Here is a 25,267-nt window from a genome sequence, read left to right on the forward strand (position 1 = left end):
GTTGTATCCCAACATGCAGGATACAGGGAATGCAAAACAGACTGAGGTGGAACAAAAACTTGCTACTAAAGAAGGAATATAAAGGAGCTCTTTATACAAACCTTCACACTATGCAACCGCCTCCCCCCTGCCCATCTCAACTTCACAGCAACCTGAAGGCTGACATTCTCTGAACAAAATCCAGTCCCCAGACTATACCAAGCACACAGCACACGGGGGAAATGAGCCTGCTGGGACATTATTATTATTTATGCTGTAAAAGGATGAATTAAACATTCTTCTAATTAACCTTAACTAACCTTTGCTCACACAGCCTGATGGGGATTCCAGGCTTGAAATAGTGCTTGTGTTTTGCTAAACCAGAAAAGTTTGTGCCTTCTTTCTTTGTCTGCAGCGCCCACTCCTCCTTCTAGTTTCAATCTACATGATATACCCTTCCCCCCTCTCCACCAAAGGGCACCAAAAAGCCAGAGAACAAGCCAACCAGCAGCAGCAACTAAAGGTAAAAGCCATGAGAACAGCCAGATCAAGTAAGAATATTCCTTAATAAGGTAATGCAAGCATGTTAGATACAAACAGTTTTCTTTTTACAAATTCTTTGTTTTAAACAATCACTATTTCTATTAGAACTTTCCTTACATTGCTTCATATTCACTTGTGCTGTAATTGCTCAAATAAAAGGGATGGGACAAATCAATAACTTGTGCAATCCTCTGCTTTTCAGGTTTAAAAAGATGTGGAAAAAAAACAATTGATATTCTGAACATTTTTAAATATATTTATTAAACTTAGCACTACCTAAAGAAAAGATTTTGGGTTAGAATAAATAATTAAACCCCAAGTGTATTCCTGAATTCATTTATTGTTTTCACTGTTTAAACACAAGCTTGTTCTGCAGTGGTCTAGTTTTTAGTAAAGAGAGCACAATTCTGTAGGAGAAACACTGCAGGGAAACTTCCATATGAAGTGCTCAGTGTGAGCTTTTATCTGGCATGAAAGACTGTGAAAAGCAATAGTAGCGGCACCATTTGAAAAAGGTATACTCAATTGTTTATCATGTTTTAGCAAAGTGGTATAAAGAGGTGCAGAGATTGCACAATTGCAACCAGTTATTTTTGAGACTAAATTAGGAAATGAATAAAAGCATGTAAACCAAAAGGGCTTTACACCTTTGTAACATTATTTGACAGCAAAGGAGATTTCTTACAAACACCTTTATTAAGATATGATTTATCAAATTGTGTGCAAAGCTGTATTAAAATCTATGCAATCTAGGCCTTTTCATTTACTCTGTTTGTAGGTGTTCCTTAGAAGTCAATGGCTGTCAAACATTTTCAATTCATGTCCCCTTATGGAAGTGACACAAGAGGAGATTAGTATCCCAATGATCAATCTCCTCTAGTGGTGACAACTAATTTCTTAGAATGCTTTCCTACTGGCGAGAATGTAAATTGCTGGTAGGAAAACATATGTGTCGCTTCAGCTTTCCAAAATCGCCCCAGAGTTGCCTGGCATGAAAACTTTGACTGACTTTGGAAAGCTGGAGCGACACATATGTTTTCCTACCGGTGATTTACATTCTCGCCAGTAAGAACGCATTTGAGGAGATTAGTCACCACCACTAGAGAAGATAAATACCGGGGTGACTGATCTCCTTATGTGTCATCACACTTAGGGCGAGGTCAGATGAAGGGTGTCTCCGCTTCTCTCAGCCCTACGCTTTTCTGCCTGGTTGAGAGAAGCAGATCCACTTCCGTACGCCGCTCTGTGTGCCTGCAATGAAGGCTATGGTAACTGTCCGCACACAGAGTGGAGGGGATCGGAGGTTGGCCTGAAAAACGCGAAAGCAAACAGTTTCCAGGCCAACCTCTGATCCACTCTGTGTGCGGACACTCGGGAAATTTCTGACCTCACCCTTAGAGGTGCAGCTTTACTGCACTCCCCCCTAAATTATAACAAAGTTGCAGATAAAGGAAAGCATCAATGTATCAGTTATTTAGCTGTAGTCTCAAGGATATCTAGGACATGCTGAGAACAAATCTGAACCGAGCTGGCCTTCAAGCTGGGCTTTCAGGTGCATCAAAGCTTAAAAGTGAGCCCGTTTCAGGGATTCTGACAGTACAGTTTCACTTTTTCTTGATTTAACCAAATATCTGGATTCTGTTTGTTACAATTATATCACTGTAGGGATTCTCACAGTATAGTACTGTAGTTGCTTTTTTTCTATCACTATTTAATAAACCCATACACACACATTTAATATATATATATATATATATATATATATATATATTAAATTTACTTCATGTATTTCAGTTAATCATGAAACTGCACTAAATATATTTGTACTTGGAAGTCTGAATATGTCTTATTGTTCCAATAAAAACCTACAGTAGCACACATGAAAGGGTAGTGCTCTGTGCAGTCAGAGACCCAGGCCAGTGACACACTTTCTTTATGTAGCGAACCTAAAAAAAAAAAGTTCGCGAACATGTTTGCGAACTTACGCCAAAACCCGCGAATATTCGCGAACTTTGCGAACCCCATAGACTTCAATGGGAAGGCGAACTTTAAAAACTAGAAAAGCCATTTCTGTCCAGAAAACTGATTTTAAAGTTGTTTAAAGGGTGCCACGACCTGGACAGTGGCATGCAGGAGGGGGATCAAAGGCAAAAACTTCTATGAAAAATACTTTGTTGGCACAGAGTTGCGCAAAAAACGCAAGCTATTCTAGCGAAAATACGCGGCTTTTTTGCTATGTCGCGCTAAACACCATGAAAACGGGATTTGCGGAAAAACGCCATGTGTGACTTGTGCGGCGTATTGTACAATACTTTTGCGACGATAAAAAACGCAGCGGAAAATGCGACGCGAACTCAAACCGCGAACATACGCTAAAAGTTCACGAACATACGCGTTCGCGAACACCCTATAATGAGCATTTTAGGTTATATCATAGCTGCCCCAGCCACATCAATAGACACCCATAAGTCCAAGTGCAACATTTAACCTCAGCTCTCTTCATTAGTGAACAAATGCCAAAGTCTCCAACCACATTGACTTACCTCTGTATACCCATATCCATAACCCACAGGTTTTCTTACTAGATATGTGCATCAAACACCAAAACAGCCTTATTTTTACCTAACTTGACAAGGAATATAATTGTCTTTGCTTGTTATTAATATGTATTTATAAAGGTCCAGCATATTCCATAGCTCTGTACAATAGATGATTGTATACATTGAACTTACAAATTACAAAAATCCAACCAATAACTTATACAAGAATTAAGAAGACCCTAGCCAGTAGAGCTTTAACATCTAAAAGTGCCTAGTGCCTTTACTCTAAACCTTTTTTTTTTAATATATATTTTATATATTGGTTTAGATATATACCTACATAGAGAACTAGATTTTTATTAAACCACTGGACTTGTATAAATTTTGGTAGGAATAGTTTTTGTGTAGCCAGGGAAAGTTGTTAACAGCAAATTATCACACAGGCAAGTTACCTAAAATGAGTAAAATTGCCCTTTAAATATTTAGGCATACAATGTGATACTGCAAAAGTCCATTTCTGCACACATAGTCATCTTAATCTGTGGACTGTTGTGCAAAATAACATTTTTTGGAGCAGGCAAAATTCAGCCAGAAAGCCAGAAGTATCACCACAGAACTGCCTGAACCAAACAACAGTGCTTGCTTACTCCTCACAGGTACACTGCAGTGCTGAATAACAGTGGCCATTAAGGAGTCCTGTTTGTAAGTCTACACTAAAGCTGCTGTGTGGTTTCTACAAATCTGCACCCAACAGTCTACAAGCAAAGAACTGACCAGGTATGAGGGTTTTTATTATATTTTAGAAAGTTATGAAAATGAGAATACTCCATGCATTACCATATTTGTAAAAGTATGCTCCGTTGTGAATGCGTATGTATTATTGTAAATATGGCCACACTTTGTGAACAGTTTTACACATACCATACTCTACATATATAAAACCAAGAGCAATCCTGTTTATGCTGTTGCACTTATGGAAAATGCATTGTGCAAAGATTTTTTTTCAAATCTCTTCCCCCCCTTTCATGGGGAATTGGGTGGAGAAATAATAATGTGTAAAAATTGGCTGACTTGGCTGTTAGCCAGCCAATTTACATGCAGGCTGAATGGGCAGGTGCGGTCTAAATTGCCAAGCAAAACAGATGACTGAAGAGCATTTATCTGTTCATTTGACAGCATTATCAAGGTTATATGAGCATCCTTGCTACGATGTCTTCTGATGGGTCAATATAAGGCACTGTCAGCCTGACTAGATGGGAGAGTTTTGACATGCAATCACATTTCCAGATGATCAAGCAGTAAGACTGAAATCACTTGAAAACCGCCAGTATATCCCACCTTACTGATATCCACCTCATATTAGAGAGCACCTACAGTATTTATGCCCGGCCTTGCACAATGCAGTTCTTATATCTTTATGTTATATGTGTCTTTGTGAGTAGCTTTTCAAATCCCAATCTCCTTGTGTGAGTTTCTTCTAAAGATTCTAATTCGCCATTCAGTAGATGGTATGAGTCACTTTTCTCTTTTGACTGGAATTTGTGTTGTTTTCTTATTGAAATTGCACACAGTTTGCAATTTCTTCTGGAGACTCAAACTCTATTTATTAGTTTTCCTGTTTGATCTCAAGGTCAATGTCTCATCATGCATTTTGTTCATATGGGTGTTTTGTCAGATTTCCTATTGATCGACTTGTCTGCTGGGTCACTACCTTTGCCGATTACCAGCTGCAAAGTCATTTTCATGCCTCTGTGGATAGTAAAGTCAGTAGGTCTTTAGCCACTGTTAAAGCTCAGCAGTCATACTGGGAACAGCACAAAAGATGTATCAGACTGAAAGGCTTTGTCACAAAAAGATACTATTTGCTATCATATACCAAAATATACATTATAAAATAATTTGTAATATACCTGTAGCTATGCTTTATAATACTTGTGCAAGCCTATTAAAATGGCATAAATGCTGACCAGAAGCAGCACAAGCCATACAAGTAGTTTGGGCAGTGGTGCAGTTTTTTTTACCCAAAATGCAGCTACATTTACCAAGAATCTGCACCATCAGGTAATACAGTAACTTAGGCTGAAAAAAAACACATGTCCATCAAGTTCAACCTTTTATGTCTAACTGCCTAATTGCTTAGTTCAGTGCTGTCCAACTGGCGGCCCGCGGGCCGCATGCGGCCCGCGACCCCCCTCTGTGTGGCCCCCCACCTGTCTGGCTGCTTTGATGGCTTACCTTTGAGTAAGCATTAAATGGTATCAGTACTGTGATTAACTGGCCCCCTGCATGGTTCTCACCTCAGATTCAGGCTGTAGTCCCTCTGTATTGTTTAAAAATGTAATCCCCTGTGTTTTTCACACCTTTTAATCTCTGTATTGTCCACCCCCTGCAGTGTTCACACCTCAGGCTCAGGCTGTAATCACTCCCATTGTTCACTTCTTCACACCTCAGACATAGGTACTGTAGGCAGAGTATGGCACATACAGCCAGCATAGGGCAGGTAGAGTATGGCACACACGGGCAGCATAGGTCAGGGAGGGTATGGCACACACAGGAAGGGTAGGGCAGGCAGAGTATGGCACACACAGTCAGGGTAGGGCAGGCAGAGTATGGCACACACAGTCAGGGTAGGGCAGGCAGAGTATGGCACACACAGGCAGGGTAGGGCAGGCAGAGTATGGCACACAGAGGCAGCATAGGGAAGGCAGAGCATGGCACACACAGACAGCATAGGACAGGCAGAGTGCTGCCTGTATGTGCCATACTCTGCTTGCCCTATGCTGCTTGTGGGAGGTGAACCTGGCAGGGGTTTGTTGTGGGAGTTTGTTAGCAGTTGGAAATAGCCATTAAATGGTCCCTAAGGTGTGTAATTATGTACTGGGGGTTGCTCTGCTATCCACAGGGGAGGAGGAGGCATATGGAATTTAAGGGTATATCTTAATATGACATAATTCTTTCACATATGAATGACAGTTGATATCCCCACAGTAAGGACCAAGCATTTGGGATTTTGCTGTGCTACCACCATTGTGATAAAATAGGTGTGGTTTGAAGTGGGTGTGGTTTCAAAAAGGGGAGTGGTCAAAACTGGCTTCAATTAGCGGCCCTCCACCATGTATGCTAGAGAAATTCCGGCCCTCGGCACCGTAGAAGTTGGACAGCACTGGCTTAGTTGATGCAGAGAAAGGCAAAAAATACCCAGCCTTCCAGAGGAGGAAAAGTTCCTCCTAGATGGCAGTCAGGCCAGTCCCTGGATCAACTTTGTGCTAAGAGCTATTTCGAGTATTTGCTAAGAAGCCATCCAATCACTTCTTGAAGCTATCTAATGTATCTGCCAATATCTATATATATATTACACAAGCACCATGAAATTATATCCTTATAAATGGTACTCAGTGACGCCATCAGTTATAATTGGTGCCTAGTGATGTAATTTCTGTCACAAGACTCACTGAAACTTGTGTATTTCAATAAATAATGTACCCTCTGATGTAAAATATAAGGATATTAGAAGTTACCGAGGAATTCCATGACCTGCATAAAAGCACTCAACCTTTTATGGTCATGGAACACCATGGTGGCTTATAATATCTTTATACATATATAAATATGTTTGAGCATTAAACAAATATATCACTATTTAGCTGAGACTACTGACTGTGTTGTGCAGTCTCTTAATATACAGAAAGATCAAACTTTTTTGTCCTATTGCACAATAAATCATAGTATTTAATTAAAAGAAAAGAGGTAAAGAAGTACAAAATCTTAGGGGTTTCAAAAGAAAGCAGTTCTATACTAACACTAACTGCTATATCATGATAAATAAACCAGGATAAGGCCAACCTAACTAAGTTTAAAGATGGGAATTCTAGTATGACACACAACTAAGAAAGAAAGTAGGCACTAAAACATTTCATGGTGCCCCTAGAGACAGATTCAAACTTGCTAGGAAGTTTTCTTATTTTCCTGGCAGAGAATGAATGGTTGCTCATGAGTACACCATGAAATTGAATCTAACAGCTTGAAATCCATAGATAAGTAACAGCAGGAAGGTTACAGTTGACAAAGAATGTGACCCCACAACGTCAATGAATTGATGGCCTGAACCATTTTATAATCAGCTCTAACAATAGCTGAACATATTTAACGATATACAGAAAACTGCCAACAACCCACAGAGATGGCAATCAAAATGAAAGTAAATCAATATGCTTTTAAAATTACATGATGACCTACGCCAACACAGCAATCTGCCATTGCGCACATACATTATGCTTATACAAAATGGATCGAGTGCAAACTGGGCCAGTAATCTCTGTTTAATACACTGGCTACAATATAAGGCTGATCACAATCAGTGAATTGCCATCAAGAGGGAAGCAAGCTTCACAATCAATTGTTAGATCATATACGGGTGGTTTTTCTCTGTGACAGAAGTGCTGGAAACACAGATATTTAACCAGCTAATATAAATATGTCCAGTTCTCTAGTAAAAATAGGAGAATTGCACCATAACAGTCTTTAAAATCTTTAGCTGCATTACATTGTTTAATCTTATTTTGCATATACTAATAGTGTTCTCTGCAATATAAAAAAAAATGATGGTACCTTTCTCATGTTACTTCTCCTCTCTAGAGGACAAAGTCTATGGGGTTTTACTTCCTAAAAATTTGATTCTACTTTTTTCACCCCATGTCTAGTCATTGCATATATGATATAGAGGATTATAATGAAGATTGTATGTGCCTTCAGTTGTAATAAATTTACCAGCAAAAGAGTTAAAAGGACACATTATGAAAAATCCTTTTACTCATATATATTAGTAAAAACCTTTACAAAAATTTGTGTATTGCATTCATCTTTTACAGTTGAAATACTTCTACATATGCTGTCAGCCTATTTCCACTGGTGTTCAGCCCCCTTCCCTCCACCCTCCATTATAGGTGCTTATTTCTCCTTGCCCAGCATTTAGAGTTAGTAGTAAGGTTAGGGTAAGGAGGTGTAAGTACCAATGAAGGAGAAAATAATGATACAGACTGAGAATTGTTGGATAGGGTTAACAACCGATGGCTGAAAGCTGAATGTAAGAACATAAAGGTAGTAGGAGAGCAAAGAATTGGGGAGTATAGGGAGGTGGCAGAAAGGATGATGAGTGAGCAGAGTGCAAAGAATATTAAAGCAATGACAACATGAATCTTGCTTACAGCACAAAGATTTTGGCAGAGGTTGCCCTATAATGTAAGTCACATACTGGTAATCTGTAGTTTAAACACTATTCATAGAATTGTTCTGTTACTAAAAAGCCCCCCCAATAATGAACCAAGCTTTGTATTGCAGGAAAAATGACAACTGGAGAAGCAGGAGAACTCTTCAATTATGCAGAAAGTGGAACCAGTGTCCTTGGAATGTTTAACATAACCATGGAGAATATAGCAGTAAATGCAACTGATGAACCTATAGATTTTAGAGGGCCCCTACCTATTATTATATCCCTTGTGTGCATCTTTCTCCTCCTAGCTACCTGTCTTGTTTTCATGACACTCTGCAAACCTGCAGCACTAGACCAGACTCTTTATGGTCCACATGAATGCATGCCTTATCATGCAGAAGATGCTAGTGAACCACAGCTAAGGCTTTGGAAAAGGTTGGGATCATTGAGACGTTCGGTCAGTAGCTTCAGAAGGAGTCGACCTATTACTCAGCTGCAGAGAACTTGTCCAAGACCAATGCCAACAAACCAAGACTGGTCCTTTATGGAGTCCACAAAAATGTGAACTGTTGATGTTAAAAGTAAGGTACTCTAGGTTTAAAAACATATATTTGGATGAAAAAATGACTCCTCGATTCTCTGAGATCTGGTTAATTTTGGGAGCTCAAATCTCTGACCGACTTCTGTTCCCTATACATTCTACTCAGCCTTCTATGCATAGTAACACAAATGAAATCATCTGACTGTTTGAACATGACTGTGTTCAATTCTTCCATTGCTTTCTTTTAAGAATAATTGTAATTGGCTTTATAGATATCTTTCAATGAAATTAAAATAACAGAACATGTCACTATCACAGTGGATACTGAATATACAGCACCATCTACTCAATAGAGTTCACACATTATAGGACACATTCACCTACTGAGGCACAGAGAGCAAAGTTCAATTATAAAAAACAAAAAACCAAATGTGGAACTGAAATAACCCATAAGCCCAATCAACAGGGCTGTATGAAAAATTGTATAATCACATCCAGGACATGCCTGTACCTGGATGGGGCTAAACCTGTTCTCAACCATGCTTACAGACTCTCTCTCTCTCTCTCTCTCTCTCTCTCTATATATATATATATATATAAAAGGCCATAAACTATAGAGGAAGGGGTAGTCCAAAAACTGATATTCTTTTTTAAAAGTTATCGCTTGGTAAAGATAATCAAGTATTCCAGCATTTTCCAGATAACTTTTCCCCTCTTGGTGACTTTACATTACTGGTACGGGCCCTGTTATCCACAATGCTCTGGACCTTGGTTTTTTTTATTAGATAAGGGATCATTCCTTAATTTGGATCTTAATAACTTAAGTCTTCTAAAAATCATTCACATATTGAATAAAGTCAATAGGCTTGTTTTGCATCCAATAAGGATTAATTATATCTTAGTTAGGATCAAGTAGAAGGTACTGTTTTATAATTACAGAGAAAAATGAAATCATTTTTAAAAATTAGAATTATTTTCTTATAATGAAGTCTATGGGAGATGGCCTTTCCGTAATTCGGAACTTTCTGGATAACGGGTTTCTGGATAAGGGATCCCACACCTGTATAATCAGTGGATAAGGCTACTGGTTCTGAATTAACTATAACTAATACAGCTTCGAGGACTTTTACAGGAAAGTAAGAATATTAACTGTATTTACAAGAACAGAATATTTTCTTGTTATTAAGTGGCATCAGGAGAGATAGTCTGGAAACATGGACCTAAGAAATTTCCCTGAAACTCCTTAAATAATAAACTAGTGTGTGTAACGACAAAAAATGTGAAATTAATCAGTCTGAAGAAGATGAATGGATTCATGGTGGAGTGACTGTCTGCGTGGGAGGCGGAAAAGTTATTTTCTTTCGATATTCTCCATTGAATGCAAAGAATATTTTATATTAAGAACATTTGCTAATAAACCAGACTAATCTTCATTTTATAGAGTTCAGTTTCCAGAGTTCTCTATCTTATTGGTGAATGATGCTGACAGTTTCCTATATGCTCTTTAATAAATATATATTATTATATATTTTGCACTCTCACATTGAGCACTTCACATATTTGAAAATTCTGGACCAGGAGTTTTCCTGTTATTTGAACTTCCCCACAGCAGTATATTTTCAAGCCTATGTTTTAGTGCTGCAAGGTGGACACTTAGGTGGGAGCTGCATTTAAATATTTATATATTTTTTTTGCTTTTAAATGTTTTATTTATAGGCTTAGAAAGGTTAAGGTTCAACACAACCATGTTTATCCCAAACTTTAAAAGTTTCCCATATTATAAATTAATTTCTTTACCTTTTGACTTTCTTAAGGTAAAAAGTAGTGTCTAAAACCAAAAGAATAACTGTGCAAAAATCTATATTACAGTCAACAGGAAAGCTAGGAGCGTGATAGCAGCAGTAGAATTTTTACCACAATTTGCTGCCATGAGTTTCTCTAGTCACGCTGCATGGAAATTGTCTCATATGGCAATTCCACTTCTGATATATACTGGAGATCTTTTTCTATAAACAGAATGTCCTACTGTTTCCTTAGGCATGGTTTCTACTTTTAAGATTTTTAAAGCACACTCCTTTTTAAAATATATAACTGCTTTTGAAGGTTTTTTTCTTCTTTAAGAGGCTTTTTCTCTTTGAAATATGTCCCTTTGATTGCAATCTTAAAAATCTGCTTAAAGAAAATAGAGTTTTTGTTTTGCTCTTTTTGATTATAGATGCAGATAAGAAACACCATCCTATTTCTTTAAAGAAAAGAAAATAACTAAATACAAAGCATATATTTCAGTAAAGACCATTGTTTTCTTTCTTTCGCCTGGCACCAGGACTTTGGAATTCAAATAGCTGTGTCCCAAAATGACTACCTTAAACCACTTGTTTCTTACCAAGTATAGTGATTACTGTCTTTAAATCCTATCAGGCTGCTGTGAGGCTGTCCTGTCAAACTGATCCCTGCCCTTTACTGCTTCTGAATCACTGTGAAAGTTGTGTAATGCTGTGCTGTGTGACACTTACAGCAAAATACCCCAGTAACTACAAATATATTTGGGGTTATTTACTACACAATAATCATGCTTAGGGGCTCAAGAGTACACCCATTAGTGCTCATTTAGCAAGCAGTTCTTGCTTCTCTTGCTGCGATCTTCACCTTATGCCAAATAATAGTACAGGGTTCAGACTACAGCAGGGGGCACAGGTGAGCTTTGTACTTTGTACAGGGGTAAGGACAGACCTGTCCCATGATGGATGTGAAGGACAGAGACCTGTTGTGGCTTGGGCTCCCATGTTGTCTTTTCCCCTACTGTCCCTCATGAATACAGTGCTGCTGAATGCAGGCAAATTTGTGTGGTTAGGTTCACTAGTGGCAAGGCAGTGTGAAAATTGCAATAATAAGCACATTTTGTGAGTTTCTTGCACTATGCACAATGCCTTGGAGGTCAGAAATGACGCCTATTACCTTTAAAGAAATGTTGCATGGCCAGTAACGTAACTATTGTTTGTTTTTAGGAGTCCAGGAAAAGTTAATTTTAGGGCTTCCAAAACTGATAGATGACCTGTATAACAAACATACATAGAATATGAATATACAGAACATGTGGGTCTACTACTGTTCAACCCTGGTAAAAGGGGAGTTTTGTTCTTTGCATCGTCCTTTGAGAAAAAAGCACCCTTATTGGCCAGCAGCTACTTCTCATTAACTTAAATGGGAAACAATCACCCACTTGCTATTCATTTCTCTGGGATTTTGAGAAATGTATTTATCAAATGTCGAACTCTAACTGATAAATGCGCATCTAAAAATCCCATAGGGATGAATAGAAAGTGGGTGAATTTTTTTTGTGGTGAGCTCTAATTCCACATTTTGATAAATCTGCTCCTTAGTGTCAACTCTTGCATAACCCCGAAGGGGTCATTTCTTTTAATCTGGAAAAAAGTTCAAGAGCACTAAGGACTGCCCTTAGTGCTAATTTTAAAAGCACTTGTTTTCTTAATTTAGCTACCTGACTTATGTCTGCTCTCTGCACTAGCACTGAAAAAAAAACCCATCTTTAGGTGTAGTGGTGTAACTACCCAGTGCCTGGCCCCCCCACCAAAAAAAATTAAATGGCAAAGTGGCAAGCACAGTCCCCTACTTCCCAGCAGCTCACTGGGTACTATAGTCTCTACAACTATAGAGGAAGTAGTCCCTGCAACCCATGCCCCCCTGCCCCCCCCCAAGACTGCAGGGTCTGCTTCTTCAATAGCAAGGCAGCCGTGTCTTTTTCGCCATAGACCAACCTACCCCCCAACTGAAACACTCTTGTCTTTATTACCGCCAAGTCTGTTCGGCTTCTAGTTTTCCTGTAAAATTCTTTAAAGCACAGCGTTTTTACTTCTATCCAAACTATATGCCAGCATCTCATTAACTTTAAAGATACCTCTTTAATATGTGCTCAACAAATCGTAAGTCTGAATTCTTGCAAACGAAAAGGCTATTTTTACATTTGTCAAAGTAGCTCTGAGAGGTTAAAAAAAACCCAAGAGCTGTTAAGTTTTTACTATAAAGGGCTATTTCGATGAGAAAGGCTGAGTGCAGTACAAGGACAGCAACGATTGTCCCCATTCATCTCTTCTTCACCATGACCAGTAACTTCAGTCAATGACGACAAGAAATCTGATGCTGAACAAAGACTGCAAGCTGATTGCTGCCTCTTTTTCCCTCTAACATTTTCTTGTTATTGAGCAAGCTTCATTTCCGGTCGAAATGCATTTGTCATCTTCATTTAACATTTAGAATGAACAAGGCTTTTAGCACATCAGTGTGTAATTCAGCAACAGAAGCAGTCACATTTCCTTTAAAGTTTATTCCTGGGAAACTCATTCTGTTTTTTAAAAAATTCAATGACACCAGGAAAATGAAAATGCCTTTTGCTAGGTCTGAGCTGGGCAACACATTTTAAGAGGATATTAAGTTAAACATTCCATCAGAATTTGTAATGCTAGGAACTGAACGGATATTTTCAAATTTATTAAGAATTTATGTAATCCCTCAAAACAAGTTGATGCAATTTTAGATTGTAAGCTCTGTGGGCCAGGAAACACTTTCCTCTTGTATCTTCAATACTCATGACTAAAAGACAAATGTAACTATATTTTCTTTTTCTATTTTGTTATATTGAGCCTGTTTGTTCGCTTTATGTATTGTTCTACTGTATAACACTGTGTGCTTTATAAATAAAAATATACAGTACATATATACAGGTATGGGATTCATTATCTGGAATCCTGTTATCAAAAAAAGCTCAGAATTGAAAGCTCATCTCCCATAGACTTCGTTTTAATAAAATAATTAAAAATTTGAAAACATAATTCCTTTTTCTCTGTAATAATAAAACAGTACCTTGTACTTGATCCAAACTAAGGTATAATTAATCCTTATTAATCCCTATTGGGTTTATTCAGTGTTGAAATATTTTTTAGTATGGTGATCCAAATTATGGAAATACCCCTTATCCCAAAAACCTTAGGTCCCAACATTCTGAATAACAGGTCCTATACCTGTACAGGTAAAATGACCCAGAGAGCTCTTCTAAGTACTTTTTCTAATTTCTGAATATGAATTTTAAACACCACCACCACCTGCTGGTCATTTAGGCTAACTGGATACAATTGGAAAATGCATTTTTTTCAGAAAAAAAAGAACATTTTTTGACGTTGCTTAGAATATAAAGTTTCAAAGTCTTCTGATGATTCTCTGGTCAGTTCCAAACAGAGCAACAGTCGGTTAACTGTTGGTGGTGCTGATTCTATTTTATTTTATTAACAGTTCAAAAACTGCTAATATCTTGAAAAGTAAAAAAAAAAAAAAGAATGATGTTACCTGTAGATTGCAAATGTGTGTAGAAAAACTCTCTGATCAGTTTTCCATTATTCCGTTTTGAGGGTTTAAATTCCATTTTAGTAAAACAATCATTAAAGGAGACATATTGGATAAATGGGAAAACCCTAATTTTGTAGGCAATTATGAATAATAAATGGTGCTGATTTCACTTTGTGCTAAAAATTAATCCTCTCTGTAACAATGGCCCCTTTATAGGAGCTCCCTATAGATCCTCTCACTTTTCTATCCGAGTTTGAAATGGAGAGTGGGCGTGTCCTAATGGTCCCTGCCAGAAGCACAGTAGGAGGGGGAGAGCCAATCACAACCCTGCAGTCACACAAGCACAGGCAGGCTTCAGTTCCCTATCAGGTCAGCCTAGCTGCTGATTGGTTCCTATCTTATAGTGCAGTGTACGGAGGGCCGCCGGCTCCCCAGCTCATCCAGAGAATTCAGCCAGCAGGAAGTGGCACAGATGGGCGGGGCTAGTGGGGTTTTTGTGGAATTTCTCAATAAATCAGTCAGAAACACAACTTTTTAAGCACAATCCTTCTATATCTAGAGGAGTATAATTCACTGGTACATTCATAATTTTTATAGGATATGTCTCCTTTAAGGAGAAAAAATATTATGATCACGGGGGTGCCAAATCTTAGCCCCCCCCCAGTGATTATAATCTTGTATGTGATACCCTGGGCCTGTGCTCCTGTTAGCAGAAAAGTACAGCTTTTGAGGTACTTCTGTATGAGCTGCACAGAGAGATCTTCTTTGCTTGGCAGGCATTCATATATGCACAGATAATCTTCAAAGACTATTTTACATGTGTGTGTATAGCCAGCTCAAGGGCATCTCTATATTAAAGGAACAGTAACTACAAAAAATGAAAGAGCTTTAAAGTAATAAAAATATAATACACTGTTGCCCTGCACTGGTAAAACTGGTGTGTTTGCTACAGTAACACTACTATAATTTATATAATAAGCTGCTGTGTAGCCCCGGGGGCAGCCATTCAAGCTGGAAAAAAGGAGAAAAGGCACAGGTTACATTGCAGATAACAGATAAGTTCTGTAGAGTACAATAGTGTTTTGTGTTTTATCTGTTATCTGCTATGTGCCTGTGCCTTTTCTCCTTTGAATGGCTGCCTCCATGGCTACATAGCAGCTTATTTATATAAATTATAGTAGACTTTCTGAAGTAAACACACAACTTTTACCAGTGCAGGGCAGCAGCACATTATATTTTAGTTACTTTTATACACTTTCATTTTTTGGTGTTACTGTTCCTTTAACAGGGACAGTCTTTGCAAATTATTAAAAACATATATAGTTCTCTATATTTCACATATAAACAAAGAAACCTTTATGGTTTGGTATACAGGTTAGTGTTATGGTTGGTAAGGGCATTCATGTTAGCTGAGCCTTTTATTAGGTACAAAGAGACCATGCAAAGAATCTATCAGACAAGCTAAAATACAGAATGAAAAAGTATTTTAAAATATATAAAAGGACTAGAATATACTGTATGAAAGTAAAAAAGGCTCAGGACCTGGTGGTATTCAGCCCAGGGCAATAGAGGAGCTTAACTTTGTGGCTGCCAGACCTGCCAATAGACTGGAGAATACTGTGCCATTATTTAAGAAGGAATCATGTTCTCAGCTGGAAGTATTGGCTTGTTACTGATATCTGTAGTTGGAATGATTTTGGGGTCAATATACAGGGTTTTCACCTGACCATGCTAATGTTATTAATACAGAAGAATGATAAAAATATAGGAAGATCAGAATTGTTTTCCCAGAAAAGGTGGCAAAGCTATCAGTAAGGCATAAGAGAAAAAAACTTGATGTCCTTTTTCAAACCTAATTTAGCAGATTTGTCCTGCTAGTCATTTTAATACATACCTGTACAATGCTGCTGGAAAAGGGAACATTTTCAGGGACACTGGCCTCATAACTACTCTTCAAAAAGATTGGTTTGTTATCATTGATATCCAGCACCGTGACTGATACAGTGGCTGTCCCTGTTTTTCTGTTTCCTGCAGGGCCATTGTCTGTAAAAATCAAAATGCAAACAGCATTATATACTGCCCCTGTAGCCCATTAGTACAACTACCTCTAACAAGCATGCCTGGGGTGTGGGAATGGCACCAAGGCTATTCTTGTGGTAAACCAACCTCTTCTTTGGACCTCCATAGGGTGTCACTGAGCGTATAGCTCAGGGAGAGAAAAATTATTTCATAAATTCCATAGCAGGGGTGCCCAAAAGGTAGATCGCGGTCTAGCAGTAGATCACTTTAAAGTTTCTGGTAGACCTCAAGGGGGAATGCAGTGAGATGACATCCCGCCACTTCTTTTTGCAGATAACAGATAAGTTCTGTAGAGTACAATAGTGTTTTGTGTTTTATCTGTTACCTGCTATGTGCCTGTGCCTTTTCTCCTTTGAATGGCTGCCTCCATGGCTACATAGCAGCTTATTTATATAAATTATAGTAGACTTTCTGAAGTAAACACACAACTTTTACCAGTGCAGGGCAGCAGCACATGAGGTAGACCTCAAGGGGGAATGCAGTGAGATGACATCCCGCCACTTCTTTTTCCCCCAGCATACTGGAGCTTTTGAGTGCGGCTGCTCAAGCCATCCGTCTTTGTAGTTTCACCCCAGTATAGAAAGTTGTCCCCACCTGGCCGCTGTATATATTTATTTATATTAAACTTGAAGTGTGGGCATTAAATGTGAATTTGGCACTGCATTTATATATTGCTATGTGTATTTGTTAAACATTGATTGATACTTTCTTTTGCTGATTGTGGCATATGATAGACGTCAAACTATTTTAACCATGGTAGATCTCATGACGGAGGCCAGGTGGCAAGAGTAGATCACAGGGTGACAAAGTCTGGGCACCCCTGTTCTATAGCATAACATGGTTTATTGTGCAAATACTATAGCTTAATATTTATGTAATTTAATAAACCCTGCGTAATATGTTAAACATAAATTTTAACTGCCTGATAAAGGGCAAGCAGGACATGAAGTTAAACAGATCTTCTGAACAGAAATTTATGTATTAATAAATAATAATAACAATATAACTATATCCTTAGAACTAATCTGCTGGTTGCTAGGTACCCATGCAAATGTAAATTCATTCTTGATCTCTCCTCTTTCTATATTAGTGGGAATTGCATTACGGGCTGACATAGAAAGACGTTACTTGCATATCTGGTGAGTAGTTAAACCTGTATGCATGCTTCATGTGGCAAGGGAGGGCATCTAGAAGTTGTTTAGCATTTGTGTATTGGAATATGAAAATATGTTTGTCTTTTCTTACCTTTGCTTTAGAGTTACTGCTACAAGCAAGAAATGTTAAAGTACTTATAATTCCCTTACCAATAGCTTCCAGAACGAGGGTGTAGGATGCCACTGTTTCACGATCAAGATTCACAACTGTTCTCAGTATTCCATCCCGAAAGCCAACTGTGAACTTGCCATCCTGGTTCCCTCCTATAAAATGAAGTAAAGTGCTTAATGCGCGTGTGACACACTTCCTTTAAGCCATTTTCTTTATTTGATTTACTTTGCTAACAGTTCCCTTTGCTATCACAAAGCCAGAAGTACAACCAGTTGTCCCTTTATAAACAAAAGAGAAGCACAATGATAGGTCTGCCAAAGCCATTGCAATATACACTTTCTACTGTCACAAACAGTAAAATCACTATAAAGCTATAACTATAATCTATGAATTCTAATTTGAAGTTTTCTATTTGTTGTATTACATGAACATATTTCACCTTTGCTTTTTTCCCCTCTAGCTTAGTTAAATATTAAACTGAACTCACCCTAGTAATCATACTACCCAAAAATAAAAGAAGAGGGCCTATATAATATGATTAGTTGCAGTATCACTTCTCTTCTAAATACAGTTACATTATATACTGCACTGCAGGTCTGGAACATATGTTCCTGCTCAAAAGTAGTGATGAGCCAATCTGTCCCGTTTTGATTCGCCGGAAAATTTGCGGATCTTTGAAAAGCTCCGCGAAACGGCGAAAAATTTGTGAAACGGCAAAAATGTTGCGCATCAAAAAAAAATTGCCGCTCGCAACTATTCTTTTGTCGCGTGGCTATTCTTTCGGCGCCCGCAGCTATTCTTTCATCGCCTGCGGCTATTCTTTCGGCGCCTGCGGCTATTCTTTCGGCGCCCGCGGCTATTCTTTCATCGCCTGCGGCTATTCTTTCGGCGCGCGGCTATTCTTTCGGCGCCTACGGCTATTCTTTCTGTGTGCGGCTATTCTTTCGGCGCGCAGCTATTCTTTCATCGCCTGCAGCTATTCTTTCGCCGCCCGCGGCTATTCTTTTGACGTGCGGCTATTCTTTTGATGCCTGCGACTATTCTTTTTTGATGCCCACGACGCTGGCAACAATTTTTGCACTCACAGTAAATTTTTCTGTGGCGAATTTTTTGATCCGTTTTGCGAAACAATCCGCCAATGGCGAAACGCGGAAATTCGCAGTGAATCCATGCCTGGAGAAACATTTCGCCCATCACTACTCAAAAGTCAAACTTAAAGGCTGCTTGTGCTTGTCTGTGTAGCACTGTGGGGCTTAAAGGGTTCTCTTTACCCACAGGTACAGGTAGCTTTGCTGAAAATACAATTAATATTTCCCAGCAGGGGAGTAATTGGAAGACATAGGGAAATTCTTTGACAGTAGATACTAGGAGTTGTAGTACAATTTATGAAAACTACAGGTTGGATAGTCCTGTTATTATACAAAGAAACAGTGCTATACAGTTGCAGACTAGGATATATTATTTAATTTATAAGCTTAATTAAGATCTTTCCTGGGTGCAAGACAGAAAATCACAGGAGATTCAAAATCTTGAAAACCATTATCTTTTTTCATCACTAGAGGGCACCAACACACAATTTTTTTTGTTATAATGCAAATTTTAATTCAAACTGTGGCCAGATTGTATCAACAAACATTACAAAAGGCCTTAAGGTTTGTGTGCCCAGTATTTCCTCACCTATTAAACATGGTACATACTGTATTTACACTAAATATGCTTGATAAGCAGATTATGTAAGGTCAAATATTAATAATCAAACATTTCCATTAGGTGTAGTTAAAACTGTTCATTTTTTTCCAAAACACAGCAGTTTTGGAAGTACAGCCACCTGAATTTTCATGCCAGAATGACTTTAGGCCCCAAGGAAATCAGTTTGCTGCCCTCTTGTATAGGAGAATGCAGGCCGCACCTTGCTTCCTCAGCATTTAGAATGAGTTGGGCCTGCAACTGTACTGGCACATTTTGCTGTGTTTCACAAATATATTATCTTCTTTTATGAACTGTTGCGTTCAGTTCAAGGAAAACAGATATGGCTTTTAGAGACTGGAGCTGGAGTCCTACTCTGTTTAAAGGAAAATGATGTCCTCTTTCCCCTACTATATTCCTTTACGTTACAGGATTCTTTTTAAGTCACATGACAATTATCAACTTTATCCAGTCAGTATCTGCAGCCAGTACTTATGCTTCAGAAAGAATTATAAGCACATTTATATGACTTGACCTGCACCCCTTTCCTTTTCAGATGGCTGTTCACTGATTCATACACCAATTCATGTGATTTAACTTGTACATTTTATGGTTGCCTAAATCTTGTGTATGTGAAGTAGATGTTACTGAGTTAAGGTAAGAGCCAGTGCATGACCCACGCATCCACCTACACTTTATCACCTCACTCACCAATAAAAACTGCGTGATTATATCATTGTTGGAAATTATAATGGCCACAGCTTTATTTATAAATACAAAAAGTGCAAAAAATTTAATACAAACTTGTAACATGTTTAAATATAACAATACATCAATGTAACAAGTGCAAACATTACCGAACCGAAAATATTGACCCCGAGCCCCTTGCTAGTCTGCCCTTCCATAACCACCCTGAGCCGTGCTCTCCTCCAGCCACCAAATCCCTAGCTCAGAGGATAACCGCCGCCACTCTGGGACCTATCTGGTCCCCTTTCTCAATTAGCCATGTTCAGTACCCACCCAGCGCTTTTTAGCGCACCTTTCTTATTCCATCCACCAATGGTCACCCATCTTAGAGGTTAAACCATCCACTCCTGATCTGGCATACCAGAACAAGCTTTCCTCCCCGGCAGACTGACAAGGACCCGCCAAAGCTGTGACAACTACAATGACACCAATCATCCGTGTCATTTTCCGTGCTACTCCACCTTGTTCCTCTCACTAGCTAACTTAACATAATTAGAACCAATGAAGTAACCCAATAGAACCAACCCCCAATTAAGGGAGGGTGGGGATCTTTCTTATGCTGTTATCTCCCAAAATGGTGGATAGCCAGCCCTCACTGCCTCTCCTATATACCCTCTCCTCCCACCTTTTTCTCCCTCCCCTTTTAGTATAAACTGACCTATCCCACGCTAGTGATGCTGAGCTGGGTCATGCAAGCCCCTCCTCCGACCTTGCTGCTCCGGGGCTAACAGTAACCATGATCTTAGTCAATACTTAGTCAACATTGCTTTGGAATGATGTGTATATATATATATATATATATATATATATATGTACACATTTGTTAATGTTGTCTCAAGGCTTTGACTAGAATGTGTTTTCAATGATTTATTAATGTTGGACTTAAAGTTCACCTGTCATCCAAAATATACTGAAGAGTTCATTATTCACCATTTTAATCTTTTTCTTATCTGGTTTTATAATAGCTGTGCAGAATTAGAAGGGGCTTATGCAAAGGTCACGAAAATGAATGCACCAATCAGATAGCGACCCACTCAGATTTCTGTTAACGGCCACAGCGTGAGAGAATTAAACAGGCTCCAGCCTAGAGGCTTACACAGAAGTTAAATCCAGAGGATGTGAAAATAAACTGAGCACATCTTTAAAAAGGGAGTTTTTTCAAATGCTGGTACTGGGATCTATCACTCAGAAACCTGCTAGCCAGAAATCTCAAATACTGCAATGCAGTTTATTATAGTGTCACTGCTTAATTTCTGACTGATTTACTTTTTCTCTGTAGTAATGTTAAAAAAAATAAAAACAACAAAAAAACCAAATGCATGAAAACTCCTAATTTTGTGGTGATTTATCAATTTATAAAAAAGTTCCCTGTGTTGGCATGGTAATAAGTCAAGCATGCTGTGCACCTAAATGTATGAGTTTTCATTACTGTTGCAAGTGGCAAATTTGTGCTTCCTGATAACCAGGTTCCAAATCTCACCCTGTTTTGTGCTTAGTTTGGACAGTTCTGGTGCAGTTTAGTATGATTGTGACTCGAAATTGTGACACGATGAATAGAATAACATAGAACATACAAATACTGCATTTATCAAAATGCCTTAGATAATCTTTCTCTCTTAATATAATAACTTACATTAAATAAATGTGATGTCTGGCACAAGAATGGTGTAAATGTATGAAATTTCCTACCAGTTATAAAATAGCTGAGCTCAGCGTTCAATCCAGTGTCTGCATCAGTGCAATTCAGACGCGCGACTATATAATCTCGAGGGATATTCTCAGCCAGTGAGACATTGTAGATGGTAGGGAAAAATGTCGGCCTCTCATCATTTACATCCAAAACTGCAAAACAGGGACCAAAATTACATATTTGATATAGTGAGCTTAATGCACCAGCCTAGACCAGTCCCAGAATCTCTGTAACAGTAATGATTCAGGCCTTCGAAATTTTTACACAGTTCGGTAGGATTTTGTTAGGAGTGTCAGTGACTCTGCACATGCTCAGTTTGCTCTGGGCAGCTGTTAAGAAGCTAAGCTTAGGGGTTGTCAGATATCATAAATCCGAAACTGAGGCTCCCCTGTGTTATAAATTGATACTACAGAGCTGGTTTAGGAGCTGCCGTGTAAACTGAAACTGATTATTTACTGACTTGTGTTTTGACTGTATTTCATATATACAGTATATTCCCTAAGTTCAGGTAACTGACAGCAGCCCAGAACATGTGTTAGAATCATCAGAAAAGAAGATGGCGAGCACTTGGGGGGCATCTTGAATACACAGATTTTTAAGAGCTGTGGTTGCCTTAAACTGGAACTGACCCCCTTTGTTAAGCTTTTGTTCTCCAGATCGCTTGAAAATTGAGGGACATGTCTAATAAATGCATGTTGCTTGGCTGCGCTGACTGTATTTACATTTAATTGCAATCAGTGCAGCACTGGATTTTCTAGACCCTGTGTCCCTTAATTTTCAAGTGATCTGGTCACCCTAATTTAGAAGCTTAAAGTCACACTGTCTGTACATACAGGTAAGTGGTGGCTTACTTTTTTGCATGTTTTCAGTGTCATAAGGAAAGCCTCAACTAGAAATGGCATCATATAAGCCAAAAGGCTTCACTTTTTATTTTCAAATAATTTAATTCATACTGTACAACATTGTGTTGCAATTTTGGCACAGTGGGTTGAGCCTGAAATTGTTTATGCCATCTTTGTGCATATGATATCAGTGTGCTACATATAGTTACACTGTGGAAGCATTTTGTACACATCTGATTCCTCTAGCTTGTGTTTATTTGCTATCACATTCAGACTGTGCATGTTTATGATGCAATCGCATATGAAAATTAGTTTCACAAAGGGCATCAGATGTAGTCTGCTTAGGGCTGCTTTCACAGATAACCAATATATTTGCAAATGTACAGCAATTCTAAAGAGCCATTTCTGTTGATTTATAAAGCATGAACATTTTCTTTACAATTTCCTTTTATAAAAATGTGCAATCTATCTAAATAACCATCTTAATTACTAATGATTTATTAAGGTGCTTCTGGGTTCCCAGAGCCTCCTTATCTTACACACTTTATGTGCTTTGTTATATTCCTTTGTCTACTATTTAATAAAATGTGTGTATATTTCTAGCCCAGTATTCAACACTTCTCCCAGCATTCCAATCTGCGACTCTGGGATAACTGTTTTATGTCACTGAAAATTAAGTCTCCCTATGTAACAGAACGGAGGCCACATTATCTTGCAATGCACAAAGCCTGAAAGACTGAAAGCTGTGAGAAACCATATTTACATTGTACATATTTATACATGGAAATAATGCAGTCTTTGCAAAATGTTGGTGAATTGAATGCAATTATTTAAAATTGTCATGGCCTCATATTCTAGTCATTCTGGAGCTTTTTCCTCAGCTTATCAAGTCTTACTCCAGCTGCTCAATAGGGTTGGTGGCAACCAAAATACAAGTGCTGGCAAGGTACAGTAAGAGTTCATTGGAATGTGGCTCTGCACTAGACACATATTATACATTTAAATCCACAAAAATAGTGTAAAAGACAATTGTGTCCTTGTTATTTTCAACCTCATTCATTAGGTGCAATAATTCAGCATAATTAATCGTGTTTTTCCTTTCAATCCAGTATTATTTTTCAAGATTCTAATAAAATTTCACTTGCTGAAAGTTAGCTAAAACTCTGCCTATTTCGAAATTTCACACAAGTTGAACTTGGTCAAAGTCTGGACTTGCAATCTCTGGATTTTGGCAAACGCCAGAGGGGCTGTCATAAGATTCCAAAGACAGTCGCAACTTAGTGGGCCTGTTGGGGGCTGTTTGGGCCTCTGTGTACTAGAAATACCAGGGTCTTTTTTGAATCCTAGTCAAGGCCTGACACAGTCATAGCGGGCATATACTTACATGCAGGGCCGGAACTAGGGGTAGGCAGAAGAGGCACCTGCCTAGGGCGCAACGATTGGGGGGCGCCAGGCAGGAGCCTCTCCTGTCTACCCCTATTCTGCGATCCGTTTTGCATTGCACGTCGCCCCACTCCGCTTTCAAACTGCGCATGCACGCCAAACATTAGGGGGGGGGGGTTTGCGCGGTGCAGGGGCAAGGTGGCCGACCGGGTTGCCTAGGGTGCCCGGTCAGCTTGGCCCGCCCCTTCTTACATGTACCTTAATTGCATGCAATTATACTGCCACTAAGTTTGCACCTCGCTTACAGGTGCTTCATGCATAGTATTTGGAGCCCATGAACCTGAGTACATTGTTACTACTAAATATACTCTAAGGGGAATATTTATTATGCTGTGTAAAAAACAGCGAGAAAATTCGCCACACATCGCCAGGCTTCGCTGTGTAAAAATGGCATAAAAACGGCGTAAAATCGGCGTAATTGTTTTACACGTTTTTTCTTCCACTGGAACTTATGGAAAATAATGGCGTAATATCCGGCGTTCAGATGGCAATCTTTTCCATTTATTTTACACAGCTTTTTACTCCGTTTTTTCGGCTAACTAGTTTTACACAGCATATAAATACGCCCTTAACTGTTAATAAAGGACTATTGATTTTATCATACTTTTTTCATCAGGGAATCATATACAGATGTATTTCTGTTATGTATTGTGTAGGATGGAGAATTTAGTATCTTTTAGCATGAGTTTATAGCTCCCACATCATGATATTTACCACTGACTGTGAGAGTGCTGGTTGAAGTTTTGGATGGAGTTCCAGCATCACTGGCCACCACGCGAAGATAATATGCAGCAATCTTTTCTCTATCCAGTACAGCTGTAGAGGTGATCAGCCCAGTGGTACTATTTATTACAAAATCCATTTGTGGAATGCCCACTGGCATACGATATGTCACCTGACCGTTAAGACCTTCGTCTAGGTCTATTGCCACCACCTGTCAAAGTATGAATGTATTAATAACTGTAGATCTTTGTGTCACCCTTTTTAACATCCAAACAAATTGAGATTTAGATAAAAAACAGTTTTATCTGAGCAAGAAAAGTTTTATCCCATTACCAAATCGTCACCCAGTTTTAGTCATGACAAAAATAAGTGCAATACCATTTTAATATCAATCTTCAGTATTATTCAGATATCCTATTATATATTAGTAAATGCCAAATCTTTATTGCCCTTTCTGTTATATAAATCAATACTTTGGTCTTACAAAAGATTTTTGTAATAAAACCACAAACTTATTGATTCTGTCTTATCTGTGGTGTTTTCTCATTGGAAATCTATGCAAAGTGTACAAACTTCTTTTTTCCCATTCCACCCTAGCAATGGTAATCCCCATGGGCATGC

The 25,267-nt window shown here is 38.6% G+C and overlaps 1 protein-coding gene and 1 long non-coding RNA gene across 2 annotated transcripts in view; one reads left to right on the plus strand and one right to left on the minus strand.

The window, feature by feature from the left end:
* Positions 1 to 25,267, minus strand: part of cdh23 (cadherin-related 23) — a 465,229-nt gene that overhangs the window by 136,215 nt on the left and 303,747 nt on the right. Inside the window, exons 23-26 of the mRNA XM_031906723.1 lie at positions 24,638 to 24,857; positions 21,638 to 21,790; positions 17,554 to 17,667; positions 16,065 to 16,213 (exon numbers count right to left, since the gene is read on the minus strand). Of these exons, the coding sequence (XP_031762583.1) occupies positions 16,065 to 16,213; positions 17,554 to 17,667; positions 21,638 to 21,790; positions 24,638 to 24,857 (636 nt within the window). The remainder of the gene's footprint in view (positions 1 to 16,064; positions 16,214 to 17,553; positions 17,668 to 21,637; positions 21,791 to 24,637; positions 24,858 to 25,267) is intronic.
* Positions 128 to 9,622, plus strand: c10orf105. The gene is made up of 3 exons (XR_001171212.3): positions 128 to 551; positions 3,719 to 3,839; positions 8,400 to 9,622. It is a non-coding gene; the product is annotated as a chromosome 10 open reading frame 105 (long non-coding RNA).

The sequence above is a fragment of the Xenopus tropicalis genome, chromosome 7, assembly GCF_000004195.4.
Source record: "Xenopus tropicalis strain Nigerian chromosome 7, UCB_Xtro_10.0, whole genome shotgun sequence".
In the NCBI taxonomy this organism is placed as follows: Eukaryota; Metazoa; Chordata; class Amphibia; order Anura; family Pipidae; genus Xenopus; species Xenopus tropicalis.